A 16,291-nucleotide genomic window follows, 5' to 3' on the forward strand; every position below is an offset into this window, starting at 1 on the left:
CTTCTCTTCTATGTCCTAGTCAACCCCTCTGGACACCATGGAGGGAGTTGTTGCTGCCTTACCGATGGGCGACGGTTTTCCCTTGACTCCATCCAATAAGTGTTAGCGTCCCTGCAAAATATGAACTAATCGGGAACCCGGGCATTAGCCATTTCCTCAAGCTCTTCCTGATTCCTAGGAAAATATTCAACTCGATCTCCAAGCCTGTCATGCACACTGAGTCTACCCCCCAGTCGATCATGAACCGATGCTCTCCCCCTAATCGGTCCATCAAACCTGCGGTTATTGTTCTGATACTGCCGATTTGATCTGTCATACCAATCATAACCATTACATTCTGGGCAGTCTCTGACAGTAGGAAGCTTGATATTTTCCTCCCAACAATGAATGAAGAACGGGCAATTCCAGTGATCCCTGTGCCGATTCCACTCTTGTCGGCGTCTTTCTTCTTCCCGATGATAATCTTCTTGCTGGCACCGATACCGATCCTCACGTTGCTACCAAGTCTCCCGAGGCCTTCTATGAGTTATGACAATACTAGATCGGGGAGGCCTTCTCGAGTTAGTTCCCTCCTGGATCAAGCCTTTTCCTTTTGCATCGGCAGTAGTGATCTGAGGCTGAGGATCCACCGATGCACTTCTTTCAGCTGCTTCCGATGTCAAGACCTTGGCCTTTCCCTTAGCATCCAACATGTTTGTTGGGAAAGGATGTTGATCAATCTTCATCGGCTTCTGAGTTTTGGAGCTATCAAATTTGATCCTCCCAGATTCTATAGCCGATTGCAGCTGCTGTCTAAAAACTTTGCACTCATTGGTGCTGTGAGAAGTTGCATTGTGCCATTTGCAGTACTTCATCTTTTTTAATTCTTCAGCCGATGGGATCACATGATTGGGTGACAACTTGATTTGCCCCTCCTAAAGTAGAAAGTCAAATATCCTATCGGCTTTAGTGATGTCAAATGCGAACTTCTCTGGCTCTTTATGCCCAAAGGGGCAAGACATCGGCTTCTTATTCTTTACCCATTCTGCCAAGTCGATGACTGGCTCCTCATCAGAGTCTGAGCTTGCTGCCTCGTCCACAAATGATACCTTTTTGTTCCATGCTCTCTTGGGCTCAAAAGGCCTGATATCCTGATCAGAAATTCTCTGCACCAAATGACTTAAGCTTTCGAACTCTTGAGATGCATACTTGTCCCTGATATGCGGCAACAAACCTTGGAAAGCCAAATCGGATAGCTGCCGATCATCCAAAACCAGACTATAGCATTTGTTCTTGACCTCACGTATTCTCTGCACAAAACTTTCAACCGATTCATCATTGCGTTGCTTCAATTTGACCAAATCGGTGATCTTCTTCTCATGGACTCCAGAAAAGAAGTATTTGTGGAATTGTTTCTCTAGATCGGCCCAAGTAATCAGTGAGTTAGGAGGTAATGATATAAACCAAGTGAAAACCGATCCAGATAATGATGACGAGAACAAGCGAACCCTTAACTCATCCCTGTTAGCAGCTTCTCCACACTAAATGATGAACCTGTTGACGTGCTCCATGGTCGATGTATCATCCTGCCCAGAAAACTTAGTAAAATCCGGCACTTTGTACCGATTCGCAAGCAGGATTAAATCATATGCAGGAGGATACAGTGTCCGATAAGAGTAAGTGTTGACTTTGGGTTTTATCCCAAATTGGTCTCTCATTACTTCAGCAATCTTATCGACCCAATAAGCATCGGCATCTTGCCGATGAGGCGGTTGTGGATCTGGGATCTGCTGATATGCTTCCACGTGTCTATGTGGTGCGCGATCTGCATGGAACATTGGATTAATCATCTGGCCACCAACCTGCTGACCACCGATCTGCTGACCACCAATCTGCTGCCCAAGATTCATTGGCTGGTTGGGCAACCCTTGATTCTGGAACCCAGGGTAGATCTGGCCTTGCTGAAACCCTGTAGTTTGATGATGCTGTTGGGGCATTTGTGGAAAGACTTGCTGCTTAGGCCATCCACTATTAGCATTCATCGGCATAGGACCAGCCGATGACTGGTAATTGGGCATCATCATCGAATTGACATACCCTGGCTGAGTCATAAACCTCTGTTGCGTCAGCATTGAATCTGCCGATGCATTAGGCATCTGGAACGTTGGAGCTTGAGAATTCCCAGTGTAAGGCCTTGCGGTAGTGGTTGTAGTATACTGGGACTCTGATTCATCGGCATATTTGGAGGTGCCGATGCCATATGAGCCTTGCCTCTCACATCAGCCGTCTGAGATATACCAGGTGTCTTCAACGTCAACTCTAGAGGCATACCATAACCCCACCAGTTAGGAGGAGGGACCGATCCCGACATTGCCGATGCCAATAGATCTGTAGCAAGCTTAATCTGCCCATCTGAAGTCGATGGATTGGTTGTCATCGGCATAGATTGTGCATTAGTGACTCCTAACGTGCTTGGAGGAACAGTAGTTTCTGTACCCGCAGCGGCTGTAGCAGCCGATGGAGCTGTAACCACCGGTGATCCTGGCTGATGATGAGACGGGCCCACATAATTTGGTGGCAATTGTCCTTCTTTGAAAGTTCTAGCCATGGCATTAAAAACCGTATTGGACAACACAACAGCTTGATTGATCAAGGCACGGTTAATAGTATTATCAACCATGTCTTGAAGTTTACCAGGATTGGCTTCAAAAGTAACCTGCCGAGGCATCGGCAGTGCTTCCTTCTGGATCACCTCGCCGCTCCTATTTATGCTGAAGGCCTTGAGACATTGTTGCTTGTAATCCTCCATAGCCTTCGCAATAGCTTGCTTCTGCTCATCTTTGAGGCTAGCTTCTGTCACGGGGATGACGTTCTCCAAGTCGAACTCGGTAGTCGACATGGTGATCTTGATCTTGAATAAAGTCCCACTGGGCGTGCCAAAAGATGTGTTGATGCAAAAGCTAGATCTGCAAACACAAAGGGCTAATACCTGATTCAAACGTTAAGGCGTGGTAGCCGATTTGACCTTACTATCGGCAAAGGTGATAACTTCAATACTTTGGTCCCGACAACAGCGATGCGCCCGGATGCCACGGCTAAGAGGTATTCACGCGGAACTCGAGAATACGCCGAGCTTAAGTCGACGAACTTCTAAGAACACGTAATGAAAAGGAAAATATGACGAAGTCGTCGAAAAAGTAGATGCTGGAATATGAGTAAAAACTTGTGTTTGATTGATTGATAGATATCTCGATTACAAGGCCTTAGGGTCTACATTTATACCCTGCTCAAAGAGCTACAATCAGACACGGCTAGAACTTTGAATTCCAAATTAAACAGAATCCGTATACAAAATGATTTAAATAACTAAGGAAAACATAAAACTATCCTCCCGTGACAAACTAGGACACCACCACAGGCAAATCGGCAACCTTCAGGTTCCTCTTCCGAATCATCGGCAAACCCCTCATCGTAGCCATCAGCACAGGTTAACGCTGACCACCGGCATAAACATATCACCACCCATAGACTTAGTCACATTCAGCGGTCCATTCATCGGCAACCACCCTCATCGGCAACTCTCCTGCAGATCAGTTACTGTTGCCCTATCTTGCCGATCTACATTCTACCGATCCTGGGTACGTGTCCAAAAACGGTGTCAACACCAGCAGACTTCGTGGTAATAGAGACCGGTAATGATGAGAGGGCACCCATCATCTTAGAGAGGCCATTCTTAAACACCTCGGGAGCTGTCATCTATGCTAGTGCTGCCAAGATCAGTTTATACATCAAAGGGAAGAAGGAGACGTTTTCCTTCAAGAACAAGACTACACAAATCCCAGATCAATCCAGACGTGAATCAAGGAAGAGGACCAACAGGAGGAACAGGAACAAGCAAGTGTGGACCAAGTCAGCTAAGATGGTCACTACAGTTCATGGAGGTCAAGATCATCGACTTAAGTCACTGTTTTTGACCAAGAAGGATGACCCAGGAATGCCAAGCATCTATTGCTCCATAAATGGATACAACTTCTACAAGACGACTTGCGACACCGGATCAGGCGTCAACATAATGGCCGCAGTCACCTATCGGCTCTTGTTCGGAACCATGCCCCTAAAACCAACATACATTCAGCTCCAGATGGCAGATCAGACATTTCGAGAGGTTAAAGGAATAGTAACTGATGTCCCTGTCAAAATAGACGATCATTTTGTCTACACAGACTTTCAGGTTATTGACATGGGAGAAGACGAATACGATCCACCCATCATCCTTTGAAGACCGTTCCTCAGCACCGTTAAAGCAATCATCTACATTGGAACTGGAGAAGTCCATATGCACTTCCCCTTAGAGAAGGTATGCCGCTATTTTACTGACCCTAACTATATCGTTGAAGACTCTAAGCAGGTCAGAAAACGACGCAACCACAACCAGAGGAGGGAAATCATCAAGGACGGATGGGCAGACTACGAAGGAGAAGTTATAAGGTCAGAAGACATACAGTTTAAACAAAATTATCCAGAGGAGACCGTAGCACCGAGTCAGGTGTGAAAAGAGAAGATAACCATACATGAAGAGGAGGCGCCGCCGGAAGTACCGACTCCGCCACCCAACAAATCCCAGGACAATTGAGAAAACGGAGAGTCCCGTTCAGAGGACTTAAAAACACTGAACGCCTTGTCAAGAGATAAACTTGGTAGTTATCCTTTTCCCTTTCAATTATTTAAAATAGTTTGCTTAGTTAATCATGTTCAGACTATCCTAAAAAGAAAATAAAAATGTTAAAAAACAGTAAGCCCCATGTGAGTATATGAGTGGCATGAAACCCCTAAGTACATTCACTGTGGTGGCATAAAAATAAAATAAATATTTCTTTTCTGCTTTATAAAACAAAAATATAAAAAAATAGGGAGTAATATTTATTAAGGAGTCTCAACATGATAAAGGCTAGATATTTATACTAACACTTAATCAGTTCCACAAAGCTTTGTTGTCTATTTGAGCTCCGTGGAATTTAAGAATCGAGAAGACTAGCAGACGGAGGACATTCTAATCGCTGTCAAGATGCTGCTGACTTTCAAATACACCTCTGCCACCTGCTAGCTACATCAAGAGAAATTACGTCAAAATTCAGCTTGGGGGAGAGCACCCCCATTTATCCCGTTAAGTATTTCTATCTATCTTTATACTTATACTATATTAAAATATAGATATAAATAACTATGGAAAACCAAATAAAGATTTTATGCTTATATATATATATCTTTTGCTTAGTTTAATAAATAAATAAAGTGGCTATGCTAATCTGAATCTTAATAATAAAACTCTATCATGGATATGATGAATAGTTGCTCTGCCTAATTTTTAAAATTTGAAGTTCTCTCTCAAGTTTAGACATAACTGTTATAATTTAAAGCTTGCTCTAAACCTAAACTTGTGGGAAGAAAACTTGATCTGAAGTCTAAGTTGTTAACGGATATGATATGGGAAGGTTGAGCTGCTGTTTATCTGTTCCTAGAGATGCTAGACTTCTGGAGAATTTTATTTTTGAAATCTTGAAAATATTGCATGATGAGTTCCTGTATGATGAGAGTTTAAATTCCTACCACAGCCATATATACATGCTTGCTAGACTTTGAGCCACACATTTACTTACTGCTTATGAGCATTGAGTGTGGTCAAGCAGCGTAGACCCTTAGGAGCTTGTCATGTGGTTAAAATCAAGATTCACTTGCACGTTCACTCACACATCTTGCTTCTACTCCGGAAGTACCATCCACATATATCCACCAATTTCCATCTCCAGAACCACCCAAAAACATTCTACTCCTAATCCGGGAAAGAATGACCAAAAACATTTATGTTTTTCCTCTGTGAAATAAATGCTCAAGTTATCTTGTTACTACCACTTGCTATATTATCTCAAAAGATGAGTGCTCTAAAAAAAGAGAGAAAAGAAAAAAAAGAGATACGAGGAAATAAAAAGGGACAAGTGCCCGGAACCTCGAAACAAAAGAAAAAGTGAGACGAGAGGTAAAAATGGACAAGTGTCTGACAGTAGAATTAGGGGTAAAGATATCCACCTAAGAGGAAAGAAAAAAGAAAATATATATTGCATCTCATTCTCCTCACAAAGTTTCAAAAAGCAAGAAAGGTATGCATCCCCTCAAAGAGCAAAAGTAGAATTAGACTTTCACCATTGTTATCACCATTATCATTACCATACGCCATTCATTCGCCACACATGCACATCTTGATTTGACTTATTGATTTGTTTCTTTGGATCCATGGTTTGACTATACAATAAATGTCTTGTGAGTATGTATATTTTATCTCCCACCTATGAGCTCCAGATATTAAAGCCTTATTAGAGTAGGGTGAGAGAGAAGGCAATGTCACTATGCCCTATACCACAAATACTACATATCTTGAGAGAAGCCATATACCATCACTGCCTTGGTAAGGATCCAGAAATACCACAAAAGAGAGATCTGAGAGAGTCATACAAGGAATCTCTGAGTTTTATTTGAAAATCTGAAAAAACTCTAGAGCTATAGCTGATCAAGAATAAGAGACATGGCACTTGACTAGACTGTTCTATCTTTTAACTACTCAAGATAGAAGTGACGGTTACAAGTCCAATGGTGAAAGGTATTGCAACAACTTCTGATCCATTACTGAGTCTATCCTTGCTTAGGGACGAGCAAGAGGTAAGCTTGGGGGAGTTTGTTGACGGTCCTTAAGTATCAAATTTAATTATCAAATAAACAAAGAAAAGGATCCAAATGAAATCAACATCCAGACTTAGGGTTTTATCTGACAGAATTCCACGAGTTTTGGTGTTTGTCTATTTCTGCAGGGGGTTATCAGGAAATATGGAAGAAAGGCCCACACGTCGGGATTACATAGAGATATCAACGTGCCGCGCAATTATCTTACATCTAGAAGATTCCAGAAGCCACGGGAAGGAAGCGGAGGCCGAACGGGGCCTGGCCCTGGGCGCCCGACACCTCCTGGAGTCCAAACAGGACTCTCTTTCGGGATTGATCTCCACCGACCTAAAGGATCAAGGATAACCGTTCAATCAATGTCGGTTTGATCCGACGGCCCATATTCACTTGGAAGGACTATAAAACCAGACCCCCTGGCCCCTGGAGGAGAGAGCCTCTCAACCCTAATTCATTATTCTCAAGGGAGAAGAAGCCTCTGATCAAGTGCCATGTCTCTTATTACATGGGAGTGATTACGATGTTTCTCATATTCCTTGCTAATATCACTATGCATGGGCGTAGTCTTGTCTCGCAATGATTGCTAGGTATACTTGCACTAACTATGATATGCTAGACTATATAGTTGAGAATAACTTAGGAAATATTCTTGTAGTTCGTTCTAATACCATGCTAATGACTTGGTAGAATATCTAATTGAGGTGATTATCATATTTATATGTGGCTAAGTTATGCTGATCAGATTAATTATCTTTGTTACCATTCATTACTTTATATATCCTTTATGTGACACTTACCCCTATATGAAAGAGTTAGATAAATGTTCTCAATTATACATGCAATGATAGATACTCAATCTCATATTCGATTCTATAATCAACATTGATGATTGCTAATCCCTTCCCAGTGGTAAAAATATAAATAACGATACCTGGAATACTTTCCGGTTAAAATGCTACATCGGTATTAATCTGTGCGCTTGCAGATCCCATTCATTATTTATTTAGAAGAGCAATTGCATATTTCAATACCGCACCTCTCATGTCATGCTGGGGATGACAACTTGGCTTAAGTGGTATGAGGGATAGGTTTGGCATTTTTTGGCACTGTTATCAGAATTAGAAAACTGTCTACTTTTGGTAGTGATGTTAAGAATACCCAACAGAGCCCACCTGGCAGAGACATAGGGGCCAGTGCCCAAGGGCCAGGGGCGAGCACCCGGCTATCTCTACCAATCAGGTGAAACCACATGGATCCTGCCTCCACCGCCTTTAAAGAGTAATCTTGGCCATCTATCAAGGTCGCTTTGATCGGAGGGCTGTGGTTGCAACACCCTAGAAATCATAAATACACCAGAATGCTACTAAACTACACAAATAATAGCTGCACACAACCAATAAACAATTTGGCAACATCTCCTTTGTATTTATAGCACGCAGAAGAATAAAATATATAAATAACTGAAATACCAAACTAAGATTAATGAACATCCTAATGCAAATGAGTTACGTCAACAAGAATTAAGTTTAACATCCAAACTTTAAACAATCACCTTCAAAACCAATGAGCGAACCAAATTATTATTTATTAAAACACAAGGTTTCTAAATGAAGAAGTGTGTGATGTGCAGCTAATTCCCTTCCTTTCCAAGCAAGCATCAAGTACCTGAATTGAGTAAAGCAAGAGTTAGATGAAATATCTCAGCAAGCGAACTTGTTTTAACAAGCTATTTAAACCACAAGATGAATTAACATCAATTTAATATGGTGTTTCCAATTGACATGATATCAAATTAAAGTAACAGACTTATGATTTGGAACATAGCCAACAATAGAGAGCTTTATAATAACATGGATAAAATCCCTTTAATAACATACTTCTTATGAATGCATAAGAATGCAATGCATATGTCTCCTGCCTGCACACCTAATAAGGGGTTGAGCTGCATCCCATGATACATACCGGTACAGTCATGACCATATGTCAAGACATAACTTCCAGTGCCAATGAATGATGCAATGCACTTGGCATGTTGCAATAACATTAAAAAATCACCAATGATACTCCAACTTCAAGTTCAGGTATGTGGGCTAGCCACAAATAACCATATGAAATAATACCATCACCATGAGTACTTAAATAAGACCACAATTTAACTAAGATTGAATATACCAAGATCAAAAAACTTGGATATTAGAGGGATGACATTGTTATAGACAATAAACTGTAGGTGGTGAAAATAACAAGCCAAAACGGTAGCAAACCACCGCTACATGCACTTGCCTCTTTACCGAAGGAGAACAAAAGCACTAGTGACGTTCCAAAGTGCTACCACCTGATCATAAATAATACTCAGTACATACACCAACTTACAAGCAAGAGTAAGAACAAATACGCACTAAAGCGCCCCAAACCCGACACTCTAGCCTCTACCATCTGTAACACCCAAAAATTTTATTTCTTTAAAATAGATGAATTGAATTTAAATGAATTATTTTCTGAGCATTTCAATATAGGAAAAAAATAAATAATTTGGGGAAATTAAAATTTAATATAAGTTTAGATTAACATTTTATGTTGCATTCATGCTGGTGCATTTTCTTTTGTGATGTGTGGCTTTGAGCAAAGGAATTTGAATTCAAATTCCATTTTGAAAAAGAGTTTGAAATTTTGTTTGGAAAAATAAAAAGGAAAAAGCTTTTCTCTCCCTCTCTCTTTTCTTTCGGCCTTTTTGGCCCAGCTTTTCCCCCGCGCCCCTCCCCTCTTTCTGGGCCGCGGCCCAGTCGGCCTTCCCCCCTTCCCCCTCTCTCTCTCACCCGTCTGACAGCGCCTGGGCCCAGCCTTAGTCAGCATCCCGTCTTTAGTCCAAGCCGCTCTGCCTCCGCATCCCCCGCGTCATCATTCTTCAGCCTTGGAGCCGTCCCCGCGAAAGTGGGCGCCGCCCATTTCATGTTAAAGGAAAACTCTCACCGAGATATGTTGGTCCTTACAAAATTTGCAAGAAGGTTGGGAAGCTTGCTTACAAGCTTGAGCTACCTCTAGAGTTGGTTGGAGTGCACCCTGTGTTCCATGTGTCGCAACTACGCAAGTGCTTGAGGGTACCCGAAGATGAAGAAGTACCTATAGATGTGCTTGATATCCAGGATACGCTGGAATACAAGGAGAATCCCATCAAGATTTTGGGCTATGACACTAAAGAGACCCGAAGCAAGACCATCCCTATGTGCAAAGTGCAATGGAGCAATCACACCGAACGTGAAGCAACATGGGAGCAAGAGTCTGACCTTCGCCTACAATATCCATACCTCTTTGACGGATAAGCCACTCTTTTATCTCGAGGACGAGATCCTGATAAGGGGGTAGGACTGTACCAACCCTAAAAATTACCCGACACAAAAACTACAACCACAAATTTTTTTTAAGATATCCCGTGTAGTGATGAGTGCCATGTATCAAACGTATCTATGAGACACGTCATTCTTTATTATTGCTTTATTATAATGTTCACGCCTCACAATGTTCACCCTAGGTTAATCCTTACAAAGCATAAATATTTTATTTTGTTTTTGATCTGTTGGTGTACTGTTCTAATTAAAGGATTGTTTTCTTGTATGACTGAACCTGGATGCGTGTTGTTGTGTGGTGCCGAACGAGAGCAGACGGTGATGTGACCGTGGGCGATCCGTTTTACTCCGAGGAGCAGCAGGACCAGCAGCAGTTTCGCTTCACCGAAGGCAAGTATAACATGGGTTTCCCTTGTACACCTATTCACTTAATTAATTACGCATATGCATGTGTCTAAATATGATAAGCCTAAGGACATCCTAGCTACCTGACTATATATTTATGACACCTATGGATAGATTTCATATGGGTAGCTTTGCTAGTGCTCTAAATTAATTGAGACTTTACTACCATTCTAACTTTAATAAGTATGATGAAAAATGTTGGGAAAAGGGCTATGGTGCAATTGACTTCGGTCAAGTTGGCTTAGACCCTCCGTAAGGACTTCTCTGTAAGCGACTATTCGGGACTTACAGTACAACCGGGATGGTTATATGGCTCTAACTTTAGCTCAGTAGTAGGATCTCATCTAGCTGGTTAGAGGTTACCCGGAGCGTAAGAGGGGCTTGCCACTTTGGGTATAGAACTGCTTCTGTTCCAATGTGTATAGGCGTGGTGGAAATGTGCCATAGGAAAGGGGGGTCCTCTATATCTACCTGCCGAGGAAACCTCGCGGCCCTAACTGGTTAGACGAGGCCTATGGAAAGCTTCATAGTGTTCCTTGCCCGCTCACCTTGGTAGCGTTAGTGGGTCTTGCAAACCCCGGGCATATGGGTAACACGACTTAAGGAAAAAGTGCACACCTCTGCGCAGACTTTGAACAAAATGGTATACTAGCCGTGCTCTCGGACATGAGCAGCCTTGGACCCTTACGGAATAGCTGGGTGTGGATGGTTATGGGGGAATGACTTATGAAAAATATGACGCATTGATCGTGAAGATTAATGTGGTTTAACCGTGATGGTGATGGTGTTAGCCGTGAAGGTTAACGGTGCTATTATCATGTACTCATGTGGGCCAATCGGGAGCTTAAGCATAATTTATGATTAAATAGGATTAAAACATTGACCAATAGCCAGTTTCTGACCTTTTTGAGCCGCATAAAATCCTCTGTTATGCTTGCAGAGTACGAGATGTACTCATTCTTGTCTCTATATTTCTTTTTGGACAAAATCCTGGATGGGTAACAGATGAAAGCTACTATGAAGAATTCCCGGAGGTCTTCTAGGTTGGCGATCCACCAGTCAGTCGTCCCTGTGTTGGAGCTACCAAGCTTTAGTTTGATATGAGTTTTATTTCCGCTTGTGCCAGACTTTGATGTTCGTGTTGTAATAATCATTGTGTAAGACACTTGTGATGATACTGTTGTAATTTGTCGACTTGTGTGCGCGACTATTCCTAGGGCGCACATGAGATTTATTGTACTCAAATTTATCCTTAAATTTGGGTGTGACAAATTGGTATCAAAGCAAGGCTAACTGTAGGACGCAAACTTAGGTAGAAACAGTCGATTTTAGGGTTTTCTTTTCACTTTATTTATTTCACTGCTTACTTTACCTTCTTGTTATTTTATTAAAATTTTATATTCTTATCCATTGTTCTATTTATGAAAACATGTTGATTCTAATTATTAAAATAAAAATTTATAGATGCCTCGTCGCAGCGCAGCCGTGCACCGTGCACTCTTCACTGCCGCCCGTGCTCCGCCAGTTGCACCAGTACCTGCACCAGCACCTGTACCTGAGCCTGAGGTTGTCGCCTCTGCTGGCGGCGAGGAGGAGCCCATGGACATGGGGTCTCCTACGCATACACCTTCAGCACCTACTCCGGTGGCGGTACCGATCCCGCAGGCCGCCGCTCCAGTTCCGCCTGCTCCACCTATGCCCGCACCGCACGCGTCTACGGGTTCAGCGCCGACGCCTCAACACCCACAGGTTGTCCCAGAGATGGGTGGACCTCCAGGAACAAGTTCATGGAGGCTGACGAGGACGCTCACTACCACACTCTGCTCACGGGTGTGTTGGCGAGCTACTACCCAGAGTTTGCTGCCACCGTCCGCTACCTCTGCTTGGAGCACAGGCACCCGTTGGAGAACACTAACTAGAAGGCCGAGGTGATCATCACAGCTCGGAACAATGTCGACAACTCGGATGAGGTGGAGTCCATCCATGAGATCAAGGTTAGGCGTGCTTCCGCCTATGAGAGCATGGAGGATGCAGCCCAAGCTGCGTACTTTCACTACCATGGCCGCCGTTTTGAGGCCATGTAGGAGGATAGGTACCGATTCTTTCCCCGCAACGACCTAGATGGCAGGACATGGCATGTCCTGGCACCTCCTACGGGTGACCCTACCCTGGATACGACAGTGAGGCATGTTAGTGCCATTCATGAGATGAATGTAGCACTTAGGCAGGAGCTGCGTGTTTCGCAGCAGGCGGGGAAGCGTCTCTAGCAGCAGGTGGATGAGCTGCGTGGTCAGCTTGGACAGCCACCCATCTACAAGAATAAGCCCCGCAAGTTCGTTTTGCAGGATAGAGCTCCCTAGATGTCCCAGTACTTACTATCTAGACGCTAGAACGAGAGGTTTGGTTATGTGTAGTGTGTGAACTTTCAGTGTGTTGCTGTTTGTGATCATGAACATTTGTGATTTGGAGTTTTGTTTGATTGTGGAAACATGTGGTCCTGTCCGCATGTTTCTAAAGTTTAATTCTAGTAGTAAATGATGTGTAATGACATGTTGGGTTACTTTATCTTTGTCTCAGTCATGCTGATTCTGCTGTATCTCATAATTGGTTCAGTCAAAAATTACAAAATTTTTATGGTGAAAATTATACTGGCATATCTTTCATCTCCAACTAGAATCACCTCATTATTTGTTCGGGACTGTGAGATATGTCCGATTTAATCTGCTGTACCTGCGCAGACTGAGAACCAGAGCAGAACCTGATAAACCACAATTTTGATTATGTTACTGTTGGAACCAGTAAATGAGGTCTGAACAAAGTTTGTAGAGAATTTCCTAACCTTTCCAACGATGTATACCATGTTCCTATTGGATCTCTAGAGTCTGAGATAAGCATGAATTACTGACCTGCTGAGTTTGAAACGGGTCCAGAAAACTGCTAGTCTTGTTCTAATTCATTATAAGCGATGAATAATTATTTTGGAATATCATTAAAAGCCGTAAATTTTTGTTGGAAGCAGATGGACGCCGAAGGAGCAGGCGCTGGTCGTGGACGTGGTCGAGGCCGCGGTCCTGGCCGTGGACGTGGTGTACCTGAGAATCCGCCACCACCACCGCCGCCGATGACTATTGAGCAACTCATGGGTATGCAAGCCAATCTGATGCGAGCTATGATGAACCGCATGAACAATGAACCAGTAGCAGCACCACCGCCGGTTCAAGTCCGCGACAAGCGTAGGGAGTTCTTGAAAGGACGTCCCCCGATGTTCACCCATGCCTCTGATCCACTGGAGGCAGACGACTGATTAAAAGCAGTCGAGAAGCAGCTGAACATAGCCTAATGCAACGACCTGGAGAAAGTGTTGTACGCCTCGGGCCAGCTGCAAGGACCTGCTCAGGAGTGGTGGGAGTCCTATCAATATGGACACCCAAACAATGCTCCGCCAGTCACCTGGAAGGAGTTTACTGAAGGGTTCAGGTCCCATCATATTCTAGAGGGCCTGATAGAACTGAAAGCAGAAGAGTTCCGGTCTCTCAAGCAGGGATCGATGTCAGTCAGTGAGTATCGTGACAAGTTTGCACAACTGTCACGATATGCTCCATATGAGGTGGCTAGGGTCTCTGACAAGCAGCGCCTCTTCCTGAAGGGTTTGTATGATGGACTGCAGCTGCAGCTGATAAGCAACACCTAGCCTTGTTTCCAAGAATTGGTGAACCGCGCTATTGTCATCGACAACAAGCGCAAGGAGATGGACACAAAGAAGAGAAAGCTCCAAGGGCAGCCGTTGGGCAGCAACACTCGCCCACGTGTGTATCCTCAGCAGGGATTCCCTCAGCGCAATCAAGGACCACCGAATCAGTGGAACCGTGATCAGTTCCCACAGCGTCCTCAGTATCACCAGCAGTACAGCCACCAGAACCAACAACGTCCCCAGCAGCAGTATGGAAATAAGAGTCAGCAGCGCCCCCAACAACAGGCCAGCAACCAAGCACCACGTCAAGGAGTGCCCAACAATGCTCCTGGCAAGAGTGCAGCACCCAGTGGCAACCCTAATGCCTGCTACCGCTGCGGAGAGGTGGGACACTATGCATACCAGTGCCCCAAGAAGCAGAATCCACCAGCCCAGCAAAACCAGAACAGCAATCAGAGGCTTGCTCGACCTCCGTTCTCTGGAAGAGTGAACCATGTGTCCACTAACACACAGCACAGGAAGCTCCTAAAGTTATGATGGGTATGTTCAACATCAACTCCATCCCCGCTACAGTACTGTTTGATTCTGGTGCTTCACATTCTTTCATCTCCCAACCATTTGTTAGAGTGCATAGCATCCCACTTTGTGCACTGAAAAATTCTATGCTAGTAAATTCACTGGAGGCAACATGCCAGCTAATTACTGGAGCCCCTCCACTAGTATATCCTTAAGGGGGGTAGATTTCAAGGTGAAACCTATTGTGTTAAGAACCATGGGAATTGACCTCATACTTGGAATGGATTGGATGAAGCAGTAATTCAGTGTTAGGAGAAGTCTGTTGTGGTGACATCACCAGGTGGGGACAGAATAAGTGTGGATGTGGCAGTGCAACCTTAGTCGACTGCTACAGTGAATCAGTTGAGTGGTGATAATCAAGAAGACCAGGTGGTGGGCGAGTTCCCAGATGTGTTCCCAGACGAGTTGCTAGGTATGCCACTGTTGATATTTGGGAATGTTGGGTATTCTTAACGTCATTACCGACTTAGTTTTCTAATTCTGATAACGGCGCCAAAAATGCCAAACCTATCCCTCATGCCACTTAAGCCAAGTTGTCATCCCCAGCATGACATAAGAGACACGGTATTGAAATATGCAATTGCTCATCTAAATAAATAACAAATGGGATCTGCAAGCGCACAGATTAATACCGATGTAGCATTTTAACCGGGAAGTATTCCAGGTATCGTTATTTATATTTTTACCACTGGGAAGGGATTAGTAATCATCAATGTTGATTATAGAATGGAATATAAGATTGAGTATCTATCATTGCATGTATAATTGAGAACATTTATATATCTCTTTCATACAGGGATAAGTGTCATAAAGGATATATAAAGTAATGAATAGTGACAAAGATAATTAATCTGATCAGCATAACTTAGCCACATATTAAATATGATAAGCACCTCAATTAGATATTCTAGCAAGTCATTAGCATGTAATTAGGACGAACTACATGAATATTTCCTAAGTTATTCTTAACTATACAGTCTAGCATATCATAGTTAGTGCAATTGTACTTAGCAATCATTGCGAGACAGGACTACACCCATGCATAGTGATATTATCAAGGAATATGAGAAACATCGCAATCACTCTCCTGTAATAATGTTGCTCTGCCAGCCCAATACACGAGAGGGAGACTATATAAGAATCAATGGAGCTATCACTATCACGAACTACCCCGGACTATTAATACTAACCTTTAGGCTACAAAGAATGTTTCTCGATGTGAGTGATGTATAGAGAAGACTACAACCATAATCTCATTCTAACCTTGGTAAAGATAATCTACTATTCTATTGGAGAGGCTCATGGAATCTAGACACCACAGAGGATGTTCAACCCGCACCTATAAACCCTATTGATCCTACTAACGGGATATGGTTTGCAAAGGTAACTCAGAAATGTCACATTCCTCTTTACTACCACGGTCCAGCTAGTCAGGGGATATCTATGAGTATCCTAGCCCAAACACCACGTCTACGCTAGAGATGATTACTCTAAACTCTAAGCGAAGAGATCAAAGTAAACTCATAAACCAAAGAACAATAAAACAAGAACTTACTAGAATTTAGAA

General features: G+C 43.2%; 1 protein-coding gene across 1 annotated transcript; it reads left to right on the forward strand.

Annotated features, from left to right (window-relative positions):
- LOC110431107 (cleavage and polyadenylation specificity factor subunit 4-like) lies at window positions 14,206–14,685 on the forward strand. The gene has a single exon (XM_021449809.1). It carries the CDS (start codon window positions 14,206–14,208, stop codon window positions 14,683–14,685), a length of 480 nt encoding a protein of 159 aa, XP_021305484.1.

The sequence above is a fragment of the Sorghum bicolor genome, chromosome 10 (assembly GCF_000003195.3).
Source record: "Sorghum bicolor cultivar BTx623 chromosome 10, Sorghum_bicolor_NCBIv3, whole genome shotgun sequence".
Taxonomy (NCBI): Eukaryota; Viridiplantae; Streptophyta; class Magnoliopsida; order Poales; family Poaceae; genus Sorghum; species Sorghum bicolor.